We start from the raw sequence: 26,889 nt of genomic DNA on the forward strand, positions 1-26,889 counted from the left end.
TGGCCGTGAGTATGGTAAGTTTGTTGTGATGATAGGCGCAGAATTCACATGTCAGTTGTTGCTGATGGAATTTACTCTGTATAATATGATTTCGTTTTAGGGTGTGTTACACCTTAGGCTGTTATTTAATTTATACATTCTTATTGTTATTGAATTGTGTGATTTGATATCGCTATATATGATACATATATTATATATATGCAGCCTGGAGCATTAAATTCGGTAAGTTGTAAGGACCAAGTAATTTTGATTTAGGTTATGAATGTGATTTTCATGCAAATTGCTGAACATCATTAAGACTTGTGGTATTGGGATGTATTTTTTCTCCTATTGCTTTACCTGCAAGCCGTTATTAAGCTTTTATTGTGCTTTTACTTAGTTAAATTAGCAGAATTACTAGGAACTAAGTCATTTCGGTAATTCGTTGAAAACTTTTGGCAGTATGATGGACATCAATGAAATCATCGAGGATCAGTGACAAGTTATGTTGGGTTTGTTGAGGTTTTTGGTTTGGCTTGCATAGCATACGTTTTGGGTAGGTTTAGACTGAGCGGGCTAGCGGCGTGGTAGAGGGCTGGCCTTGCATTCGGGAGGTCCGGGGTTCGATTCCAGGGGCCCGCAATCCTAACAAGTTTTTCATGGTTTCCTCAGTTATTTCCAGGAAAATGCCGGGATTGTACCTCTTGAAAGTCCGGCCATGGACGGCGATCCTTCCCTTAATCCTTTCATATGTGTGAGTGAATGCTGTGTAATGTCTTAAATGTTTGTGTTGTATCGGAGGTGGCCCTGGCATTGAGCTGATCCCTCATCCGGGGAGGCTTTCCATGTCCTCGTGTGGTCAAAAAAGTATGTATGTGATCCAATAGATTAATTCCTTTCCCGACAGGTCGCGGGCCTGTAAGGCCCGTGTGGCGTGAGTCGTATAAATGAACCTAAAAGGGAGAGGTTAAGCTAAGGTAAAGAAAGAAAGAAGGGTAGGCATAGGTCCTACTAGAAACGTGAACAAACCAAACCTAACCTGTTACTGATCCTCGATGTTTTCATTGATGTCCGTCATACTGATCAACGTTTTCTACCGAATTACCGTTATTTCAAATAGACCTAGGCCCTACTAATTCTTGTCATTAAGACTTGTAATAATGGGCTTTAATTTTTTTTGAGTAATGTTCACCAAGGAGGTAATTAATCATGGCTATTGCTAAATCGAGTGAGATAGTTATTATGTGAATCAGACTGTTGTTGTTTAGTCAACTGTCCGAAGATAGATCTGAACCTCACAAGTGATGCAAACAAGACACCACTTATGAGGCAACTAGGCCAGGATTTAATGGGTTAGGATGGCCAGTTTCTTCCCCTCCTCCATTGCATACATCACCGATTATAGCTACTTATTGCACTAATCAGACTTCAGATGTATATAAACAATTGTTCTTCCTCTGACGCATATCAAGTCAGATGTACTACCTAATAATATATAATTATAAATTACGGTTTATTTAACGACGCTCGCAACTGCCGAGGTTATATCAGCATCGCCAGTGTTCCAGAATTTTGTCCCACAGGAGTTCTTTTACATGCCACTAAATCTAGTGACATGAGCCTGTCGCATTTAAGCACACTTAATTGTCATCGACCTGGGCAGGGGTCGAACCCACAACCTCGGCACAGAAAGCCAGCGCTATCCCAACTGCGCCACCCAGGGCGACGATATATATATATCAGCCAGAACCTCAATCAGAGGCATGAATCAAATTATATGCAACTTTTTTCATGTACCCAACATTACAAAGACAGTTTGACAGTGAGAAGTAATGGATAAGTGCATACAAATTGTAACGGAAAATGGGTCGAATTGTTACAAGCTAATTTAATAGCTGTAATTATTATTTACCAGTTTGCTGGGTACTCATTTTCTCTGAATTCAATGGAATAGAAGTCTGCGGAATATTAAAAAGCAAAATATTTTTCATTATTTGCTTAAAGGCACAGTGGTTTACCGTGTTTGGGACATATTGTTGGTAGTGTCTGATCATGGCGATCATCTTGCACTGTGTTTTATCATCTACCGGTATGTATTTCCGTAAATATTTGGAGTTACAGTTTAGGCTAAGTTACATGAAACCAAGGAATGTGACAAGGTTAGATGGGTTTAGATGGGGGCATAGCTAAGTGACAAGAGATCAAGAACTGTGACAGGGTTAGAATGGGGGCTACGTAAGTAATTAACATGAGGCCAAGAAATTTGACAAGTTTAGAGTGGGTTAGGTTAGGGAATAGCTAAGTGACATGAAGCCAAGTGATGCAACAAGGTTGAGTGGGTTAGGTGAGGTGATAGATAAGTGACAGGAAACAGATGACTGTGACAAGGCTATTCACAGATGTCGCTACTGTCTTCCCACATCTGGGCACAGTTATATCACAGTCTAGTATATACAGTCACGGAGCTTGAGTTGTGAGGGTTCTAGGAACAATAGACTGTGCCGATACTATTTCGCATTGTTTGTAATGAGGCGATATTAGCGATCCTAGTGGTTAGCAACTATCTATGGATGCATATTTACTACGTATTGAGTTTGTGACTGTGTATACTAGACTGTGGTTATACTGCTAAAGTAAACAAACCTATCTTACTATTACTCACTTCCTCTTGTACCTTACCAGTGTAGAGACTTTCCAAGGGAATACCACTGGATTCTATCCAAAACTTACTTTCATGCTTGTCCCCAGTTCACTTCACGGTCATGGAGAGAGGTTTATAAGTTACTCTTCTTCTTCCTCGGGATGTAAACAAATACCACCGAATTAAATTTATAGAATAAATGATCTGGAGGTCACTCATGACACAAGGGTGCCTCGTGTCTATTTACCTGTTCATAGAAAGAAATCTAACCTTACTCCATTACTGTCGTGCTCTGAAGTCTAAATAAGTCACATGGAATTATCTTAAGGAACTTCACATCCCTTTTAATTATGTAATGTCTATTCTTATAAATATTATCAAGGATTCTCTTCATATATTACATCATCTCTATTTCAATTAATTCGCTTATATTTCCCTTCAACAATTAACTTTCTTTTTTCTTTAATGTTTCAAATATCACATTATATTGTACATGTTTATTGTATTCAAGACCCTTGTGGTCACTCAAATTCTTTGAGCTGATGTCTTTAACGAAATATAGGCCTATGTTAGGTTCATTCCACAATCATGTTCGTGACAAGCATACATCTATATGCAGGTACAATATGGAATTTGTTTAAAAAATATGGAAATAGAGGCAGAACCATATTTTATTAAAGTACATAAATTACAAGATTTTTACAATAAATATTAACGTAGGATACATATTACACTTAGTTTCTAATAATGCTATTTTTTTTATGATCATATATGTGACAAAAAATAGAAGTAACGGTTGGCATACATTCTTTATTCTTAAAAATTCTGTGAATTTTATTACACACATACTGTGGATTTTCTCTTATATTAGTGAAGGATTAACAACACACATCACTAAACAAAATTAAATAATTATAGGCCTATATTATAATTGTGTAATGCAATAAAGTTGTCTGTCATATTTGTGACAGGTGATCACGTATGTGACATTGTACAGCATTAGATAACTGAGTGTGAAAATACTACAGTTCCACGATTATTAATTATGGTGGTGTTAGTGTTTGGGTGATATCATCCAGTTTATCTCTGGCTGATATGTACATTTATTATTATCAGGCAGTACATCTCACTTGATGATATGTGTCAGAGAAAGAACAATTATTATTGTTTGTATACATCTGAAGTCTGATTAGTGTGATACAGTAGAATTCCTCATATCCGGGAACTGTGGGACAAAGCCAGTGCCGGATAACTGCTTTTTCCAGATAATTGGAAAATATGTTTATAAGTTATGTAAAGACATACTGTACTGCACAAACTTTTTTTCCTTGTTGAAATTTAGTAATTATCATGTAGAAAAATGAAAATAAATTTTTGAAATACGTACAATGTTTATTTTTAGTACTGAATACTACCTACATTCATCAGTTCATAATTTATTGTAATGCATAATAGTGTAAAAAATACTGAACGTTTTCGTAATCTTATGACAATTTTAAATAGCGGCCATGTGACGTGAAGAGCAGTGTAACCAACATCGCAACTATGAAGATGAAGTAGCGGTCGATGATTTGAACCTCTTTAACATATCTCTAATGTCTTATTGTTTGTATATATTATCTATCACTCGAATGAAACTTTTACGCACCGTAGGAACAGAGAATTTCACACTTTCCTATTTAGACTCTTCCAACACCCCTTTGAACGGGTGAGTTCAAGTGGTAAATTTAAAGATATCGTCTCTGTGAATTGTTTGCAAGGCGCAAGTGACAGCTTACCAATCTCCAGGGACATAACGGGGTTTTCTCTCTATGTTTTCACATGTGAACAATGTAAAGAGTAAACATTATGCAGCATGTGCAATCCACGAAAACCACTCACATCTTCGCCCGACTCTTCCCTTTTGCATGAATGACTTTTTTTTGGCGTAGTCAAAAGTGCCGTTGTTTTGGTATTGCCGGTTACTTGGGTGCCGAATAAGAGAGATTTTACTGTATGTTGGTATCCAGTGATGTATGCAATGGAGGGGGAAAGGAACTGGCCACCCTACCCAATTATCTTCTGGCTTAGTTGTCACATGAGTGATGCCTTATTGGTGTCCCTTATGAGGTTCAAACCTGTCTTCAGGCAGTTCACTAAGAAAAAGGAAACAAACATCCAGTTTTATGGTAGCTATATCATCTGGATGTATATAGTTAAGTTCAGACTGTTTCTTAAAGAGAACTACTCAGATAGGTCTATTAGAATTGTCCACAGAAGATGCTTGTGCAACAAATGGCTTCCACGCTTTCTTACCAAAAACATTCACAAGTAAAGATGTGCCAGGTGACATTTTAGAACTCTGTTCTGTAGTAGATGATGATGGCAGTGTATTATCTGTATCATATGCATTGCCCTCACAATCACAGCATGACTCCTTATTCTCAGGAACATATATGTGCATGTAATAATGGAGTGTTCAATGACTGCTGACTGCTAAATAGATACGGCCTGTACATGAATTATTGGTACATTTGCTAACATATGCCTTCTTAATAGTTGAAACTTCTTTAGCCGGATTCCATTCAATCTGGACTTCATCTATATCTTCCTACATCATCAGAATTACAGACACATTAGGAACCACTTTCGCAGCTACTGCAGCCAAGTAGTAAACTTGGTCATTCCATGTCAAACCAACCAGTCACTCAACCTGACCACCTCAGAGATTTTTATGAAAATTTCAAAAATCATTCTCCCTAAATGTCTAAATTAAAATATATTTATAGAAAAATTGTATCTTATTAGGTTTTGTTGTAATTCATTTTTAAATTCAGCAAAAAACCACGTTTTTTTCGTTTACAGTAACGCCAGCATATAGGTAATTAAGTATGGACACTTCATGTCGGTACCTTTGATATAGTCGGACTGATTTCAATGATCTTCAAGCCAGCTAGAGCATGAGATTCTGTTTTCTCCCTAGAGTTGGCGCTGACATCACACCAGCTAGCAGTCGACACAGCGGAAATATAACACATATAATTAATACATCTAGGTACATTATGTACTCAAATAAGATAAATTGGATCCATAAAATAATAAATCCGTCATTAACTGTAATGTCTAGACTCTAGAGTTCCTTTATAATGAAAGTTGAGACGTTGACCCTAACAACAATTAAAATATGTAATGATTTGATAGCACTGAAAATGGAAAAACAAAACTCTTATGAGAAGTAAAACCATATACATATATTATATTATATACAAATATTAAACGAATTCGATACTTAATTTTATAATGTATTATATTATTTTATAATATAATTTATTATATCTGAAATATAAAAAATTATTATTACAACTAGTTTGTCACTGAGAAATAAGGAAAAACTGTTAACTTGAATTTATTTGAAGCAAAGCGTTACTGTATTATGCAATAAGATAGGCGATGTTTGGATCCTGTGTCTCAACTCTATACTCAATTATTATCTTAGCGTATACTCGATTACACTAACCTCTAGCGCTTGAAAGTGGAACTAAACACCAGCGCACAGAGAAACAAAACACAGGCAAATTCGCTCAGTGTCCATTCTTTATAATCCCTATTCACTGGTAACCCTTTCAATCTTGGATAATTCTGATTCTGTAAGTCCTACAGAGTTGTTTTACACGTCATTTTAAGAGGAATTTCACTAGCTTCAATTTGATGTGCAAGTTGACTATCTTTATTAAAATTAAAATAAAATTTAAGCTAGATCAAAAAACGTTTTTCAAATAATTTTTGAAATCCTGCAACTTGGCATGTAGTTTTAAAATTGAATTAAAGTTCTCCGCAATAGACAGTTTCAAAATAACCTGTATTCAGATTTCACTTACATCAATTCAAAAGCTAATGTAGTTCCTAATAGATTTGGTGTTCATGCCTTAAAGATATTTTGTAAGGCAGCCACCATGCTTGGGAGAACTCTAAAATAAAAAATGCTGAACTAATCTTAAAATGAGGCCTGTTCCATTAGTTTTAAGTTGGTGAGGATAGTAATTGATTCAATGTGCATTCAGTAGTTTATTACAATTGATCAATCTGTTACTGCACTTACGCTACATTTTACATTAACAGAATAGCATTGGCTTTATGAGTTTTGGGTGGGAATATTAAAATTAAATAGTATTTTCTATCCTTACAGTGTCTTTCCATTACTCATTCTCTTTTTTCCATCAGATTCTCATTTTACCATTTAAATTATATTTATGAATTATACCTAACCTATAGATGTTAAATTAGAGACTTCTATTACCACATCTCTATGTATCCACTAATGCAAATTAATTTTATTAATAAACATCTCTATGTATAAACGTCTTTAAGAACTTGACATTTATAATCTTAGAGATAGTGTAGGCTATATACCCCAGTTTGTGAAAATAGCATATAGGCCTACTCCTGAGGTAAAATTTCAGTATATACCGTAAACTGGGGTAAAGAGGATCACATGTGGTAAAGTGGATCATATGTGTATTGTTAGATAAGTCAGCGCCACATGGATCACACATGCAAAGAAAACTATTTTTAGTGGCATTTATAGAAGAAAGGTTTTCTTTGCATGTGTGATCCATGTGGCGCTGACTTATCTAAGCAATACACATATGATCCACTTTACCACATGTGATCCTCTTTACCCCAGTTTACGGTACTGTAGATGAAATTAATTCCTTAATATATTAATGAAAATAAATTAAGACAGCTGAAGTATTATTTCACTTTTTTATAGATACGTAAAACAATATCTTAATTTTCACTTTTTTTCGTTGGAATGGAGAAAGATATTCTAAATTTCAAGAGGATTGTAGAAACATACGTAACATTAGTGAGGTGTTCTCTGGAACAAGAGTTTACTCAGTGTGTCTACCAGTAGTGAAAATAACCAAGTAACTAATATTGGCCATTTCCTTGCCTGCTGTAAAATCATCTGATTTCGTCGTGAAATATGCAAACAGATACTGCTCTTAAGCCTTATGTTTAAACTACCAGTATGTGATTAAGAGAATGTAGTTAAATGTTTTCACAGTGGATTTCCAGACCTTTTCCCAGAAGCCATTCTTCTGAAAAACTTAATTGCTAAATCCTATTTCCCGACTGCCTTTGCCTGAACCTCAATTTCCCGAAATAAAAATCCCGAAAAAAATATTGACTGCGGTATTTTTTTTATTTGTATTCAGTGGTTGGGTACTTTCGGTGAACTGGCGTCTACAACGTGAAATCACAGTCTACTATATACAGTCACGAAGCTTGGGATGATTTTTTGCAAATTTCGCGATAGTTGCTAGCCGCTTGGAGTGCTGTGAGTAATAGGAACAATAGACTCTGCCACAGCCATCGTGATCTAATACAGGCCGTAAGGCAGACCATGTAACTCGCTTAACCCGATCACGAAGGGCAGCATTTCAACCATATAAATTAGTTGGAATGCATAAGCAGTAACATATGTTTCTCTAAAATGTGGTGTAATTCCATTAATAAAATTTAAAACAATGATTATGAGACACTTCAGACATAATTCACTTGCGAGTTAAGATGTAATATTATTTATGGTGTGAAAATTACGTTGTTCATATGTGTAATACCTGCCTTTATTTCGATTAAATATTGCGAAATTCTTGTACATTCATTTATGCACGATTCAATAATTTTCAATTGCATCGCACGGATATTTAGATATGTTGAAATTATAGGTTATGTTTACTGTACAAGTTGCCCCTTTCTGTCTAAATTTAGTGATCTCCAATGCCTTGCCATTCATATGAAAATTATAGGTTATGTTTACTATATTTAACTTATATTCCTAAATTCGCAATCATGCATTATAATTAAGCATAATGTCATGTATGATACCCCGGACATTCAATTTGTCTGTATTTTAATACTACAATTGAGTACTGAATTATTGTATTTATCTACTACCTAAGAGACGAAATAACACAATTGTACGTACACTAATTTCATAGGGGTGGTATGGTAAATGTTTTGTCTAAAACTAAGAAAGGTAGATGTGCTAAATTGAAATCACAATATAAATTCTTTTTTGTTAAACCTCAAAATAGCTTCCATTCTAAACTTGAAATGTTGACGCGAACAGATTATGTTAACATGTAAAATTCTCTTCACATTAAAATAACACAGTTTTGTAATTATTTCTGCAACATATTATGCAATAAGAAGTAAACGGAACTTATGGACACATTACACTAAATAAAGCTTAGCAATGATAAGCAATAAAGTTATAATATAATATTTCACTGAGCTCCATACACTGAAATAGAAAATCTGAACAAACATTACGGCCTGGTCTAGATCGAAAAAGCATTGACTGTGCCGTATTTCGCATTTTTGTGAAAGGGTATGTAAACTGTGAAATGTTCGTTATCGGTTGTAATAACTGTGAATGACTAAAATACAATAATTTGAATAATAATATGGGACAAGGAGATGTTTGTAGTACTATAAATTGTAAGAAAAATAGGTTAGAGTTATCCTTCTTCCGAAAGATCCAGGAAGATGAGTTTATAGAATATAATATATATTTTATGGAAATAATATATAAACCTGATGTATTTCATATTTCAATAGTGGAAGGAAGGTGTTAATTTTTTCAAAAGAATACGATATCGAAAGTATAATACATTTTATGGTCTGCTAGGGAAAGAGTCTGTGATGAGGCGATAGTAGCTATCCTGGTGGTGAGCAACTATCTATGGATGCATATTTCAACTGTCTTTGTTTGCATATTTAGTAAGTATTAAACTTCGTGACTGTATATACTAGACTGTGGTGAAATTATACCCAGTGCGTCTCATATAGTCTATTCTTTTGTTTTCCTCTTTATATTCATTGTATCCCATGGTGATTGTCTGAATTTGTTAATGTTGTTTCATACCGATTCCACAAAATGAGGAGATAATGTGGATGCATGGCATGTTACTTGCCTCTTGCCTGTTAATAATAATTCTAAATTTATTTAGACATATGTTCCAAACATGATTACCCAATTTTCAATCCCTCCACCTTCAGCGTATGTATCAAACACAGAGTTCTTTCCTTTTAAATATTTTTTACACCTTTCTGGAATCTGAAATTCTGTCAGCATTTTTGGATTAACTGGTAGATTTTTCTGCCACTCCCATCTTACTGCTTTCTTCAAATCTTAACGTTTTGATACCAGTGTAAGAACATATGAAGGAACTTCGTATAAATCATTTCTCAGGACTTCTGAAGGTTTTGGATCAGGATGTTCATTAGCCACACGTTTCAGGTTCGCTTTTACCATTTAAGCTTGAGCTTCTAAGTGTGTGAGAATGTGGAGAGTCCATGTTATTTTTAATAGCTCGTAGGCATATAGCTTGGCTTGATGTGTTGACTCTTGCATTGCACGCCCTCTGACAATCCCTGTAATTTTTTTCCTTCTGTTCAATTTGTACTGATAATAAATTAATATAGTCATTTTATTGTAACTTTGTGCCTCCTATTCCACATGTTATAATTTTTGGTTTGCTGTCCAGTTCACTACTTATAAGTCTAAACCATATCACTTTAACATGTAATTTTGAAGTAAAATGTACAAAAACTTTATTAAGCTTATATCGTAGCAATATCAATAAATTGTTCATATCTTTTGCAGCGATATAAATGTACATCATTCTTTTAAGCATTCGGCTATTTTTTTAATTTGTGAAATTTTACTTTTGGGAGACTGGATTCGGGAAAATTTTATTTAGAGAGACTGGATTCGGGAAAATGGGTTCAGCTGATATAATCAATTTGGGAAAATGTCCATTCTGCAAAACAGATCTTTGGGATTATGAGATGGGGAAAGTGGATTCAGGAAAGTGGCTGGAAATGGTGACAGTGTTTATTACCATGTGCCTAGCCAGGTTTATGTGAAGGAAGGGGTACCGGGTCAAAGAAACACACATATGCTATAAACATAAATAAAACATAAACATAAAATAAGAAGTGTACAAATTAAGTAATCATATTACACAAAGTCTTTGAATCAGTTAAATCTTGTGTGTTTGCAGTTTCAGTAATTTTGTTACTTTATGTTGCTGTACCGGTATATTTAAAATTATCGGAACATTAATGGACAGGACGAATCCATAGTAGGCCTACATCCACTTTTACAGTATATCTAACTTCTTCTCTCTGATTACAAATAATAATAGAGTATGTATTTACAGAGTATACATACATAGGCCTGGGTAGCATAGTCGGTATAACGCTGGCCTTCTGTGCTCGATTTTGCTGGGTTGATGCTGGCCCAGTTCGATGGCATTTAACTATGCTTAAATGCGACAGGCTCATGTCAGTAGATACACTGACATGTAAAAGAACTCCTGCGGGACAAAATTCTGGCACACTGGCTACACTGATATAACCTCAGCAGTTGCGAGCATCGTTAAATAAACCATAATTTTTTTTTTACATACATTTCATTAGTGGATACAGTAACTGACTATTATTCTTTCCATACTTCTCTACCTACTGTTCTAATATATTTAATGAAATAATTAGAAGCTACTAATCATATGGTCATTCCACAGTAACTTGCATTACAGTCAGATACAGTTATGAACTTATTAGATATACTAAAACACAAAATAAAAAGGCAGATTTTTCGGCTTATTTATTACATTTACGAACATTCTTCATGGCAGTAGCCAGTAATTGGGAATATAATTAATTGTTTGTGATTTATTGACGAAATAGCTGCTGTAATTAATGTTACAAGAAAAATTCCAAACAAAGATAATAATGCCACTTCAAATATCTCTGAAAGTAAATGTCTTACATGTTTTTAGTTTTATCAGTGAAGAAAAAAAAAGATATTCCCATAACATGCCATGAAGGCACTTGGGGGGCATGGAGGTAGAGCCCCATGCTTTCCGTGACCTCAGCTCTAGAATGAGTTGGTGTGGTCGGCACCATACTCTGACTGCCTTTTACTGCCAGAAAAGACCCGGTACTCAATTTTATAGGAGGCTGAGTGAACCTCGGGGCCGTTCTGAAAGTTTGGCAACGAGAAAAAATCCTGTTATCACCTGGGATCGAACCCCGGACCTTTCAGTCCGTAGCCAGCTGCTTTACCAACTGAGCTACTGGCTGCCAGTTTTATCAGTATTACTGTTTAATATATTTAAAACATACAGTCACTTTCTTGAACCATGCGTAACAAAAAGAGGAATATAAGAGAATAATTTTATTAAGAAGTGTCCACACCTGTGGAGTAACGGTTAGAGCATCTGGCCACGAAACCAGGGGGCCCGGGTTCGATTCTCGGTCGGGGCAAGTTACCTGGTTGAGGTTTTTTCCGGGCTTTTCCCTCAACCCAATATGAGCAAATGCTGGGTAACTTTCAGTGTTGGACCCCGAATTCGTTTCACTGGCATTATCACCTTCATCTCATTCAGACGCTAAATAACCAGAGATGTTGATAAAGTGTCGTAAAATAATCTACTAAAATAAAATGTATTAAGAAGTGCTAGTAGCTCATGCTACATTTTGTCCGTAAGTGTAAATTTGTGATCATTATGTTTTGTTACACAGTGATTCATAAATCTTAGTTTAAAATATAGACAAACTTTTTTTAACAATTGTCTTTTATAATATTTTCTCCCAAGCTGATTTTCTTACTCCATTACATGGTGTATGAAACCTTTATTATTTTAAATTTTCACTACCTACACAATGCCAAATGAACATGTCATTTTATTTCTAAAGAACCACAAATTCAAGGTGTTACATAATATAAACTCAGTCAGACTTCTTTCATATTAAGTTTCTTATCAGTTTTGTAAAACATTGTCCCCTTTCATTTCAACAACTGATGTAGGTAGCTTGCATAAAATGTGGTTCAGTTTCACATAATGTCTTCTTCATTGTTTTAAAACGCAATCCGTAACTGCCAGCACTCTTCAGTCACATTATTTTAACATTATCTTCATTTACAGAACTTTGCAACATATTTGAAACTTCGGTTATACTATCAACAAATTTGACTAATAATACAAAAGTTCCTACTTCAATATCGATAGATATTAATTCACCCCTGTTCTTAAAAGAAACTCTATCTCTGACTCATCAGTGTCTGCACCATGCACCAAAGAATTCTTAGAAACAGACCTATCTGATAATCATATCGGCCTCCTTGCTTAAAAAGAAGATAGCAACTTTTCCTTCTTATATGGTAGACTTAATGCAGTGTACTTGTGTTAGTACTAATCCTTTTAAACATCATACTTAAATTTGTGTCTGCCACGAAGTATTGAAGCAATAAAACACAAAGGCAGATATTAGGCCAAGTCTGAAAACTTTGCGGCTGACACACCTTGGAAGTAATTCCGTTTCTTGCTTTCTAATTTCAAGAGTTTTAGCATCTCATTAAGTGCAATCTTTAAGGAAAATTTCATGTAAATATCGTCATACAGTCACTCACACTATACACTTTCATATTTCAAAATACACTCTTGTATAATAGCAATAATGCTATTTTTCAGATATGATTGAAATAATGATGAATACTAAGAGGACTAAACAATTTAAGAGATAGACGTGATTATTAACACATGTATGAAAATAGTAATATGCGTTACAAGAACGGTATGTTGAAGTTTTCATGTTTGAGGAAAAGTTTGAAAAAGCGAAACGTAGTTGAGCTTTTTTAATTTCCGAGAATTGAAAGAAAACATACCGCTCGTGTATCGTACATTATTTTGTGCGAAGATCGTTTATTACATACCTGAAAGAGGAATTTCTAATTAGTTGCAATGAAATCTCCATCTTGGTTTCTGTTCAATAATGGCAAATTTGCAAAACAAAAATATCTATCTTCAACATTGTTGCTTTAAAATGTTCTCTGTGTTTACTATACTCCAGCAGGCCGTGATATACGTCTGTCTTTTTTTTCCCCCAGTCTATAAATGCGAACTTAAAACAAACGGCTTCCTTAATGTTACATGCATCACGAATGCAGTAACTTTAGTGGAGTTGTAGAGTTTACTTAATTTTTGCAAATATTTAAAAACAATAATTAACAGTGCAATTTAGGTGAAATTGCAGTGGTAAGTTTCCAAATTATAATTATTACTATATTGAACGTCTCTAAAAATAATATGTTAAAAGTCTAAAGCAGTAAAATAAATATGTCACTTAAGCGGTAAGAAGAGGGAAATTGTTATGTGTGTTCAGTTGGGAATACTGAATGTGGAATTTTAGACTTACCGTGGATTGGTTTTGTGCGGAAACCAAGCAAATACGCATGATCTCGCACAAAAATAGATTATTTTCGTAACGTGAGTTATGCCGCATATGGTTGCATGTTAACTCTCATTATAAACAAAATGGACACGTGATATTCAAGTCTAAACATATCATAACTTACCTTAGGTCATTATTTCTCTTATAATAGTATGTATATAATATATATCTTCGAATAAAACTATTTTGCACACTGAAAGATTTGGTTGTGAACAGCCATAGCAAGCACTAATAATCACCAAAGTAACTCGTGGGAAAATACAAGAATAACTCGCTTCCAGAAGAAAATACATTAATGCTGTGAAAGTTCACTTCATGTAATTACTTCAAGGAAATATGGAAATTTTAGGCAATGATCATTTTAAAATTCAATGCTTTTGTCCTTAATTTTGTGGAATGACCCCATAGTAGTTTTAGAGGGTGGTTGGTAGCTTTCAGGGCCATCAGACTCTGTTCCAAATCTGTGCTATTTCTCATGTTGCAACTAAGAAAACAGAGCCAATGTCACTGCTAATAATAGTGCGTAATGTAATTTATTTTACTGAAAACATAAATTAATATTTGAAACTGATAATAAAGAGTTCTAACACATGTTACAATGTTGAAAATTATGTCCCTGAGCAGTGACATATTCTCGAAATTTGTGTAATAGAAAGTTCCCATTAACATACATAGTGTACTTTTATAGGGTTTTAATTCAAGCAGTTTTGTGACGATTCTTGCTGACGATTTTGCTACCGGTATGCCTTTCTCCTTAGGAAGCCAATGGAGAGATTTTTTGGAGTATGTTCCAGTCATTTTTCTACTTCATCTAATTTTTTCTTCCATTAGAACTCTGCTTCTGGTAACAGGGTTTTTTTTTTTTTGCCAATAAAGAGATCCTGTTTGTTGTAACATTTTAACAAGTTGACAAACAATTTCTTTACTTGGAAAATGATTGCTTGAATTTTTTTGTGCAAATCGTCTTACCATTGTCCTACACGAGTTGTTCGTTTTTGCATATGTATTATACACAAAAACTTTGTTCTAGACTACCAGTATACTAATGCCATGGCATAATTAACAATGAACAGTATAACTTACATACAATGATAACAATTTTAACACAATTCATTAATATGTTAACTCGCAAACTCCGAACCGAAGTGATTGATGTAAACCAGTGCCTCTCGGTGTCTATTTCACTCTTATGATTATGCATTAACTCTCACAGTAAGGGTCCATGCTCCAACAGCCTTGAATGCTACTAATCACTGTATATTTGTTCTACTATACACAAACTTTTCTGCTCTTCATAAAAATTATCCTAGCTAACAAACAATTCGCAGTTTCTTTAATGTACAAATATATTTTCATGAACATGATGAGTGACATGAATATTTTGATTGACAAGTCATGGTTCACATCAGTGGCAGCTCCTGCGTATTTCTTAAGAGGAGGAAAGAAGGTAACAGGACGAAATGACACCTTCTTGAATGAAACATGCTACAAATTAGCCAACATGCACACATGTAAGACAAGGTAGTGTTGGGGTTGGCCTTCCCTCCTGTATAGCAATAATCTGTTCTTGTAAACTGAGTTTCCTAAATTTTCCATAAAATATGTTTTCACTTCCATTCATTGTTGAATAATTGCACAAATTAACAATTACAAGGAAATTCACCTCGCAGCATTTTTTGAGCACACTACAGCATCACATGTGTTGGAAGACACTATAGCTACAACACGTAATCGGAACCGCGGAAATGGGAATGGGAAATAATCTGAGGAAAACGAGAACACTGCACCCACCCACGTGGTCTGTGTTGCCACATGTACATTGTACAAGTTCAGTATCACAAACTTTTGAAGAATATCAGTTCTTGTAAAGTCATACTATCATTATTGTTCAAAGTTGCCGGTGCCCAATTTTTTATGTTAAAAATAATGTAGTTTGGAGTACCTACTTACTTTCATTTTCAAATATATTTGTACAAAACTGACAACTTGGCTGTTGCCCTGTCTAGTACACAATGAACGGAAGTGAATTTCAGGGGCCAAAAAGATCTGCGATGCTAAAGTAGAACTACTTCCTCTTTGTTTTATATAAACACGACTTTAACTTTCAAATATCCTTGAAAGTTTCAAACCATGAATAGTAGCCTATATAAAGTGCAATGAATAAAATTATTTATTTATAATTTAAAAAAAAGTTTATATGGTGTCTTTCATAGCGTTGCGTTAAAACTGTTTTATTGTGCCTCCTCCTAGTTGTGTTATAGTCTGGTTGAATGCAAGATCGTTAGATGGCAGCGGTAGCGAGCTTGCTGCATGACCAGTCGGTTTCTATTTCCCACCCATGCGCTGATTCAGAGGAGGATCTCCTCCCTCTCTGTTCATTTACTCGCTTTAAAACTTTGCTTCTTTCTCTGGCCGCTGGTGCACTGTTGTCTATGTGTGCTAACTGCAGTAAAAGAGGAATGGATTGGCTTTCCTCCACACAAACAATCTCGCATCTTTCTCACAGTTTTCTAGCAGCACATGAGCGCGCATCGTTTAAAACTCGATCAACTGAGGTTTTCTTATAGCTGTGAACTTAAAATAATCGAATCTTCCTTGAATTTCAAGGCACATATTTTGTTATTTACTTTCAAAAGAAGAAAAATGTGAAGAGGACATTCCTCCCTTCCCTCCCCCGAGGAACCGCCACTGGTTCACATGTATTTCAAGTATGACTTCAGTTATATAATACTAGGATAACTTTCTGCAGAAAAGATGAAAAGGGCGAAACAGATAATATTTTCAGAAGAATATAAAGATTAGGAAATTATTGCTTGTTAATGTTTTTTCATAGCAGTTTTCATCAATGTTCATTAGATGAGACCGTTTTGTCTCTATAAGAAATTGTCACTCTGAATTACACCTTCAGAAACAAGTCTTTTACATGAAAATATGCAGGTAGTTGAAGTGATGAGTAGTCATTCTGAACATATAGTACTGCATTATTTTCTTTTTAGTGAAATCATTGTATTTTTATGACATTGTTATCTCAATTACTAATGCTTCAGAATAATCACCTTTTATAAGGCATAGTAATGAGAAACTTGTGCCACAATTAACAGTTTCTACAAATGCTTAAAAAAATTGTTATTAAAATCATTGAAGGATATATTGCACCTTTCACATTATGTTCAAAAATGAAAGTAACCATGTAATGTCTCATTCGTTTAATTCTTGTAACAAGTGAAAATTTAGATAATCTTGCTAAAAATTTAATCCAGAGTATCTGCCTCATTTCTCAAGACAGATTTGTGCTCCAAAAACGCCTTATATACTTCAGAGATTGAGTTAAATTAATTTGTTTACTTTGCAATGCCTTGAACAGAATAGGCCTACTTCTTCTTCTTCTTCTTCTTCTTGCATGGCTCTACAGCCCAAAGTGGGCCTTCGCCTCCTGTAGTGTCCTCATCCACTCTTGTCCATCTTTTAATTCCACACTTTCTAATGTCATCCTGCACCGGGTCCTACCATCAATTACTAGGTCTTCCTCCATTCTTCTCCCTTCTGGTTACGTGAAGAACAGGATGCTGGTACATGTTGTGGCCAAAATTTTACTCAAAACATATACAGAGTGATTCATAAATACCTGTAAAAACTTTGTGGGTGTAATGTAGAGGTAGAACTAAAACTAAATTGTTCTATACAACTTTTCTCGCAAATCCTTACTTTCAGAGTGATGATGCAAAATGGCCTATCTTGCTAGGTATCAAAAACATGGATCAGTAAAACATTCGGATGTGTAATGCTTGCCTACATAGCTACTGCGTTAGATGTTTGTTATTCATACACCCTTATTACGTACAGTTGATTTCGACCTGATAAGACTTCGTTTACTGTACGTAGGTATGTACTGATCTTAGAATTTTACAGACCCCATTCAACTCATTCCGAACTGTTTCATAGCTATTTTGATGTCACTGCTGTAGTTACGCTATGTTCAGAATTTGAGTGGCATAAACGAGCGCCTTCAGATGACCCTGAAGGCAGAAGTCTGGTGATCTGGCTGACCAAGCAACTGTTGTTGTACGATTTATCTTACTGTACACAACTGAAGCCTACTGAACTAACGACAAAATGAATGTGTACCTACGGGACGTGGTGACTGTAGGAACTGCAACAGTGCCATACAACTAAACATACCTACGTACAGTAAACAAAGTCCTATCAGGTCGGAATCAACTGTAGTGGGGTGTACGAATAAGAAACATCTACCGCAGTTGCTATGTATGCGAACGTGACACAGCCGAAGGTCCATGTTTTTGAAGCCTGGCAAGATATGGCACTATGCATCATAACTCTGAAAGTAAGGATTTGTAGGAATAATTGTATAGAACATTTTAGTTTTATTTTTATCTCTACATTACACCCACAAAGTTTTTACAAATATTTATGAATCACTCTGTAGTAGGATGAATTGAAGGGTTCAGAGCGATAGTGGGCCAAGCACCATTTATTAAAAACGGAGAAAGCAAGGGTTAAAATTAAGTGACTACCACAGTTTAATGAAGATTGACATATCATTTAGTTTGAATGTGTATACTTTATATTACTTGCTATATGTTTCCATTGAATTATGGTGATAACTTTTAGTAAATGGTGGTTGGCCCATTATGGTTCTGAACCCTTCAATTGAAACTGATATAAATTAATTCGCAAGGGCAGTAGCTACCAGTGACCTAAATCCTCAGTGAGACCTGATGTAATTAGTTTAAGTACCCCATACAGAATATTTTTAGTGATAAAATTTATTATTATTATTATTATTATTATTATTATTATTAATTTACATTAATATTAATGAAAAATAATAAAATTTTACCATACTCATCAACTAAGTTGTCTTGCTATGAGTTTGTTACAGTGTCTATTTCATTGTGATGAAGTAATGCAAATTATGCTCAGCAGAAGAAACATGTTGTAATTTCCCTGGAAGTATTTTTCAGATTTCTGAAGCCCTCAGTAAACCACAAAGTTTTTTTTAACAAGCATGGCTAACAGAAAAGTTTCTTTCACACCCAGAATTGCCAGATTCTCTCATCATGAATCTAGGATAAGTGATGATACTGCATACCTTAACGTGACTACACATTTGAATTAATTTAATTTGTAATACAAGTGATTTTATTCGTTTTATGTATTTCAACTAGTTATATAAGCCTGAACTTTTAATATTGTTACATTTTTACTAGATTATGAAATTTCCTTTGAATAAATGATAAAGTCTGGAAAAATAATATTATATTAGAGCTGATTTATTGATTTATACAGGCAAAAATGCACGATACATTGTTAAAATCCTATCAATAATAAATCAACTTCCAAAGAAAGTAAAGAATGGAGATACTGTATAATACTTAATATACATATAGTATTATCATTTTTATTTCAATACACCTTGATGTCCACACCTGTGGAGTGACTAGTGCATCTGGCCATGAAACCAGGTGGCCCAGGTTCGATTCCCGGTCGGAGCAAGTTACCTGGTTGAGGTTTTTTTCCGGGGTTTTCCCTCAACCCAGTATGAGCAAATGCTGGTTAACTTTCGGTGCTGGACCCGGACTCATTTCACCGGCATTATCACCTCCATCTCATTTAGATGCTAAATAACCTAAGACGTTGATAAAGCATCGTAAAATAACCTACTAAAATAAAACACACCTTGATAGAAGGCACCAGGCAATGTTGACGATAATGTTGAACATATGTTGGACAACGAAAAAAAATGAATAAAGAATTTTAAAAATAATTTTATAGAAGTGAGCAAAAAATTGTATTTTTATAATTTTTTTGACATTTGAGGACAGATATAACTCAATCCAGGACACATCATTAAAATCCAGAACAATCCTGGGAAATCCAGGACGTCTGGCAACCCTGTTCGCACCACATTACCACATAACCATTTATGTTGCTCATACCAGGATGCATTGAAAGCTCGCGTTTTAAGATAGGCCTTTCTTTCATAGCTTTCTGAATAATTGTTAGTGATGGCGTAGGTCTGTCTTTATTTACAACTTCCCTTCTTTCAATATTATTTCTTTTCCGAAAAAGATACTCTTACAATACAAATGAATTAATTATGTCATCATTATTGCTTCTATCTGTTTCGGTCTCTATGTGCCTGAAACACATAACACTAGATCACACTCACTACTGTACTACGAAGTACAATAGTACAACATCTTCGCACAAGTCATAAACTGAGATGTAAGATAACCATCCTAATTTTTCTGGGACAGTCCCAGAATTTGTAAGGCATTTCAGGACGCCAATTTGTCTGGATTTTGCCAAAATTTTTATGATTTATCCCGATTTAGGTTTTTTCTAAATTCATAATAATGTTTTTAAGGAATGTGAACTGTAAAGTTGGCAATTTATTAATTTGCCACTACCTGTGTTTATAGTATATCTCATTTGTTTCAAAATTGAATTGAAATTGGATGGTAGCCAATGAGAGGAGTTGGCAATGCCACTATTCGAACATGTTGTGATTGGGCTATGAGAGCTGATTGGCTAAATGACTAACATTTTTATTCCTTGTGGTATAGTAGCCTGACGCTACAAGCTTGCAATTTCATATAGGTCATAAGTCAAATACCGGTGCTCTTTTTCTTACTGTCCGCTGTCCTAAGAAAATGTCTATCAGTAGAATCAACAATTATTCTAACAAAGCAGAGAAGCCAACAAAAAACAGTGAAATACCCCACAGTCTTAAAAATACTGTAGAGAAAACATGCAACTCATAAATTATCTGTCCTCCTTAAAAAGAGCCAATTAGATTCTGCTCTTAAAAGAATAGAAAACTAGGCTATATACACTCATCATACCCCAGAGAGAAAGGACAACCAAACTTGGTGGCATGATGAGTGTTATGAACAGAGAGAAGAAACAATCAAACCTGCATAGAGCGTGAACAGACATCTCCGATGCAAATCTAAATTTCTGTGCAGAGAAAAGGAATCCTAGAAAACTGCTGAAAACCTCAAACTCAAGAGTCACTAACAGATCCTTTTCATACCCTTAGAAGGAAATCAACCAGTGCTGCCATGCAAATTCCAGTGGAATTTTGGAAAAACACTTCGTTCTTTTCGATAGAGATAACTTAGCCATCACATTCCAAATGAAAGATCCAGATTCATACGATGAAGAGTTTATATAAGTATAGTGGAAGTAAGCACAGCCATCTTCAAGGCAGAAGATAAGCAACTGGACCATATGGAATTTGTAATTAAAATCTCAAGAACACAACAGATCAGTTGATTCCCTTCTGGACTGATCTATTCAGTACATGCAATCGATTTTAATGTGTAGGTCTATAAATATTGTGACTTTTATTTCACACACAATGTTGCTTTTATTCACAACAATAATGACTTTCTATAACTGAATTTAAACACTCCCATCAACAATGGGTATTTCACTCCTCACAGCGACACAGTATTCTTTATTGCACTCTACAGACGACAATGACAATTCATTTGGATTATTGAAAACAACAATGTACTGCTAATCTTAACTAATGTTCACAAAGCACTATTTACAAAACAGAACTGTCAGTTCACAGTTCGTTGCCGTGACTAGTTTGTCTAGCTCATTCACTCAAGTTCTCAGTATATCGAACCCAAGACTTCCAGAGACAGTCCACTGCACTCGAACTCAAGACTTCCAACTGCGTTGCTTCCACCTGGACGCTGCTCAAGTTCACTCGCGTGTCGAACCCTAGACTCCTGGGGCTGCTGATTCACAAGCTGAACTCGCTGTCCAATACTAACAACTGCTCGCTCTCTTCGAAGGTTGCTCGCTTTTTATTAGTTAAACCACAATTCGCGAACCTTCGACCCTCGAAGTTTCTGCTTCTACAGACTTCTCCAGATTTCTCCCCTCAGTCGCAGTTGCTTTTCTTCCCCCTCTCGGCATGCAGACATTCCACTTACGTCCGTCCCCTCCAGTGCTCACCGACGCTAGCCTTCCTCTCTCTCTGCGCTCCTCGTCTCTCGCGCCTCGTTCCTTCCACGCGCGCCCTCCCTTTTGCGGGACGCGTGATCGACTCTCGACATAGCTGTTACAATATGTTATTTTTATGTTTTTGTTTTTTATATTCATGTATTGCAATGTGTTGTTATTATAATTCTGTTGATTTTTGTTATGTATTTATATTTCTCACGTACATTTTTATAAAAAGTTCCTCATTTACTATCCCCACTTTGCAAGGTTCCGTGATTTTATGACTTGAAAATCTTGTCACCTTAGATATAAGGGAAGAGAACAGTGTGGGATCATGCCTGCTACACAGCGAGAATTTTTATTTTATCTATGCCTTATTTAGGAAGACGAGACACCATTGTTTTTCTCATCCATTCCAACCTTGAGACGGACATTGGCAAGACACCAGTCTATAGATGGGGAAAGAGAAAACCGATGGATGGATTAATACAGGCCAGGCCACAAGGCCAGAAGAAATGTGACTCAATTACAGCTTTCCAAGTGCAACGTCAAAGTCCGCAAAAACATATGAAATGCAGAAGCCAGACCCAGCCAGTATGTTTCTCAGGAACATATTTTACTGCAAAACAGGTTTATATACACCACAAAGTTTATATTTCTCCAGCGCTATATGCTTCATTCAAATAAATAATATGTTATATAAAAACACAAAGTTTGAGTTTAATTAAGCCAAGTGACTGAGGTCCAGCCTCACTTGCCTCAGCCATTCACTGCAACTGCACAGGAGTATGAAACTTAGGAGTAGTGTTATACATTATGACTATTGTGACTTTTATTTTAAAACAATAATGACTTTCTATAACTGAATTTAAACACTCCCGTCAACAATGGGTATTTCACTCCACACAAGCAACACAGTATTCGTTATAGCACTCCACAGACGACAATGACAATTCACTTGGATTATTGAGAACAACAATGTACTCTTAATCTCAACTAATGTTCACAAAACACTATTTACAAAACAAAACTGTCAGTTCTCAGTTCACAGTTCATTTGCCTTGGCTAGTTCTTCTAGCTCATTCACTCAAGTTCACAGTATATCGAACCCAAGACTTCCAGAGACAGTCCACTGAACTTCGAACTCAGATCCTCCAACTGCGGTCCACTGCACGTCGAACCAAAGACTCTGGATATGCCGCACTCACCTGGACGCTCCCACAGTTGTGGACCCATTCAAGTCGAACTCCAGTCTCGAAGGCTGGCTTCCTTGCTCACTCACGGCTGCTTCACAAAAACAAACTGACTGAACTCGCTCTCTTCGAAGGCCGCTCGCTTTTATTTGTTAAACCACATTTCGCGACCCTTCGATCCTGGAAGTTTTGTTACAATAATTTGTCTCGAGAAGTTTCTCCACTCTCCGCCGCAGTTTGGCCCCTTCCTCTCTCGGAATCTAGATGTTCCCCTTACATCCGTCCCCTCCAATCCGGCTGACCGCAGTCTTCCTACCTTTTGCCGTGCCGCAATGCCCGCCGACTTGCGTCTTTCCCCTCTCTGCCGCCTGTCTCCTCACGCGCCCTCCCTTCTGTGGGACGCGTGCTCGATTCCCGACGCAGCTGTCACAATGTTATGATTGTTGCTCTCTGTTAACTACTGCAGAAAAGATATGCTGAACTATTTGTTTAAACATGAAAATTAAATTGTGACACTAGAGACTAGTTTCAGTTTTTTTTTTTTTTTTTTAATTCGAGACTCAAATGATTAATTGCTTCTTTGAAGACATAGATTCATTTGGCATTGCTCTCTCATGTAATTTCTGATGAAGGGGAATTTCTAGCATCAGATAACACGTATTCTGTCACTAAATTTTTCAGTTAATTCATTTAGTATTAAATTGCCACTGTTAGCCCTTCTGTAGTAATAGAAAGTTACCCTGATCACTTACAGGTTTTTCAAGGCCTATTCTTGCGGATATTGATGAATTCAGGTGTGGCCCGGAGGGGAATTTCAGTCCCAGGTTCCAGGCTGATCTCCCTTGAGATTTCAGAAATTTTGAACTAAAGAAATATATCTTATACAACATTATATTTCAGCTTGATATGACTTTTCAGTAATTAAATAAATAAAATTGTTATGTATGCATTTTAAGATAGTTGTTTCCTTGAAGTTTGCTGGTCTGCTGTCCTATCTTGATCGATTAAAATTTAAACTGTATGAATTTTCAGTCTCAATTGTTACAGTTATGAAGTCAGGTGTGCTGTAGTGTTTTTATTGGCGGTGTTTTCGGTGTTAGTTTCGTTTAGAAAATGTGATAACTTTGTTTACTAAAATAGTTGAAGCATATAAATATAAATATTTCAGTAGGCCTATATGAGGGCAAAATGAGACATTGTTTACATTTCTTAAAAAGAGAGATGTTTAGAGGAGTCAACCAAAAGTGCATGCATTGCATTTGTTTAGTCAACTGTCCGAAGATAGGTCTGAACCTTACAAGTGATACCAACAAGGCACCACTTCTGAGGAAACTATGCCAGGAAATAATGGGGTAGGGAGGCCAGTTACTTTCCCCTTCCATTGCATACATCTCTGACTAGCTACATATTGCACTAACCAGACTTCAGACATATACAAACAATTGTTCTTCCTCTGACACATATCGTAAAGTGAGATCTACTATCTGATAGTAGATGTACATATCAGCCAGAACTTCAGTCAGAGGCCATTGCATTTAATGACGAAAATTTTCAATAGGCTTTAAGTGAAAGTGAAATCTGTGAATGGTAATTCTATCTGTGTTACCTTCAACTCGTGCTGTTAATGGTGAGTCATTGAATAAAATATTTGAACACGAAATCAAATATCAAAAACGATGGGAAACTAAATATTGTGGCACCCATCTGGATTGTTCTGGTCGCATCAGGGAGTTGCACGCGCATCTAGCAAGAAGGAAGGCATGGGGAAACGGAAACACAAACCCCTGATGCTAGCCGCGGTACGGAGCAAGGGGGGGGGAGAAAAGCTACTCTGGCTGGGCAGAAGTACAGAAGCATTGAGACGTGGGTCTCTCTCTAAGATTCTATAAGCTGTCGACCTGGTTGGCGAGTTGGTATGGTGCTGGCCTTCTATGCCCAAGGTTGTGGGTTCGATCCCAGGCCAGGTCGATGGCATTTAAGTGTGCTTAAATGCGACAGGCTCATGTCAGTAGATTTACTGGCATGTAAAAGAACTCCTGCGGGACAAAATGCCGGCACATCCGGCGACGCTGATATAACCTCTGCAGTTGCGAGCATCGTTAAATAAAACATAACATTCTATAAGCCACGCGAATCGAAGATTCCAGGAGTTATGGTGTAATAAATAAAAGCACTAGAATCAGTCTTTGGAAGTGAGTCTTCGAGCGAGCAAGGAAGCCAGCCTTCGAGAGCATCTGGAAGACTGGGATTCGACGTGCAGAGAACCGCAACTGGGAAGACCTGAGTTTGACGTGTCGTGGACCGTAGCCGGAAGACAGGGGTTCGACGTGCAGTGAACTTGAGTGAGTCCATAACTGTGGCAGTGTCCAGGCGAGTGCGACGCATCTGGAAGACCTGAGTTCGATGTGCAGTGAACTTGAACAGTGAGCTAGAAGAACTAGTCAAGGGGAACGAACTGTGAACTGAGAGTTTTGTTCTGCACATAGTGCATCGTGAACATTAATTGAAATTAGGAGTACATTATTGTTCTTCTCAATAATACACGTCGTGTATCGTCATTGTCGTCGTGTGAAGTGCAACAGCGACTATTGTGTTGCTGTGTTGAGTGGAATACCCATTGTTGTAGGGTGAATTATTAGAGGTAAAAGTCACATTGTTGTCGGGTGCGTGGTGTAAGAGTTGAAATAAAATTTACAATATGATTGGTTGTATTTCGATCGCACTTGGATTGGTGCATGTTGTAAACTGTATGAAATGCATTTAAAAATAATATCGAAGTTTTTCAAAAATAGGTGGGAAATATATATCAGTTCCTTTTAAAAACTATAGAAAACCTACTGAAAGATGCATTTGTCTAATTTCATGGTTCAGTAATTACTGCTTGTAGGCCTACTAACTTAAGCATTTTATGTAAAAGGCTACTAAACTCCGGATTTATGGAACAGTTTTACACAGATGGATAATTCATAGTCACATGTTTACGTAATATATTAGAATTATTGTTTATTTTGTTGTTGATTCCACCTCCCCTATGGTACAGTATAAATCCCCGGGGGGGGGGGGGAATTTCTGAATTCAACTCTGCTTGTGGAAACGTGTTTACGTCTTAAAAGACATTTTTTGTTTGCTACAAAGTTGATAGTTTGTACATTTTGTGTAGTTTTCTTCTGTTTCTAAAGTACATTCCCATTGGATATGGATTTGCATTATTACTCTATCTAGTTTGTTATGTATGATAATATAGATAGGAAGGTTATTCTATTACTTCCACATTGTCCACTGAAATACAGGGCATTCCAAGTGATTCACTATGGGCCCATGCAGCAGTTGATGTCTCAGTGCATGATAGTTTGGTACTCACTCTGTCAGAGTAGAAATCACGCAATTGTTAAATTTTTTAAGAAAGTAATATTAACCACTAACATTTTTCATTTGTACACATACTTTGGTTTTAACCCCTTCAGTCATGAATTTATATTTAATAAAATCGAAAAAGAAAAAAAAAAACTGTCACATAATGATTCTGGGCATCTAAAATTCCCAAATCAAGTCTTAACAGAAAATCAAAATTTGGGGACAATTTTGACCCCTGGGCCCCCAAAATTTTTAATTTTATTTTTAATTCAGGTATAGAAATGTTTCAAAAATAATATTCTCCAAATCTATCACATCTAATTTTTCAAAATATTTAAAAGTATCGAAGACATTCCAAAAAAGAAAAAAAGAAACAATGTACACTATAATGTACATCAGATCTGAAGGGGTTAAGAGGCGTTGAAAATGACTCCCCTCCACGGTTACACA

At 35.9% G+C, this 26,889-nt stretch overlaps 1 protein-coding gene across 2 annotated transcripts in view; it reads left to right on the forward strand.

The window, feature by feature from the left end:
* LOC138708066 (zinc finger protein ZFP2-like) overlaps window positions 1–26,889 on the forward strand; it is a 51,463-nt gene continuing 24,574 nt past the window's right edge. Inside the window, exons 1-2 of one of the 2 annotated variants that reach the window (XM_069838198.1) lie at window positions 1–222; window positions 22,275–22,522. In XM_069838198.1, coding sequence (XP_069694299.1) covers window positions 22,465–22,522 — 58 coding nt within the window. In that variant the 5' untranslated portion in view covers window positions 1–222; window positions 22,275–22,464. The remainder of the gene's footprint in view (window positions 223–22,274; window positions 22,523–26,889) is intronic. The other variant, XM_069838199.1, reaches the window with a different exon arrangement.

This window comes from Periplaneta americana, chromosome 10, assembly GCF_040183065.1.
Source record: "Periplaneta americana isolate PAMFEO1 chromosome 10, P.americana_PAMFEO1_priV1, whole genome shotgun sequence".
Lineage (NCBI taxonomy): Eukaryota > Metazoa > Arthropoda > Insecta > Blattodea > Blattidae > Periplaneta > Periplaneta americana.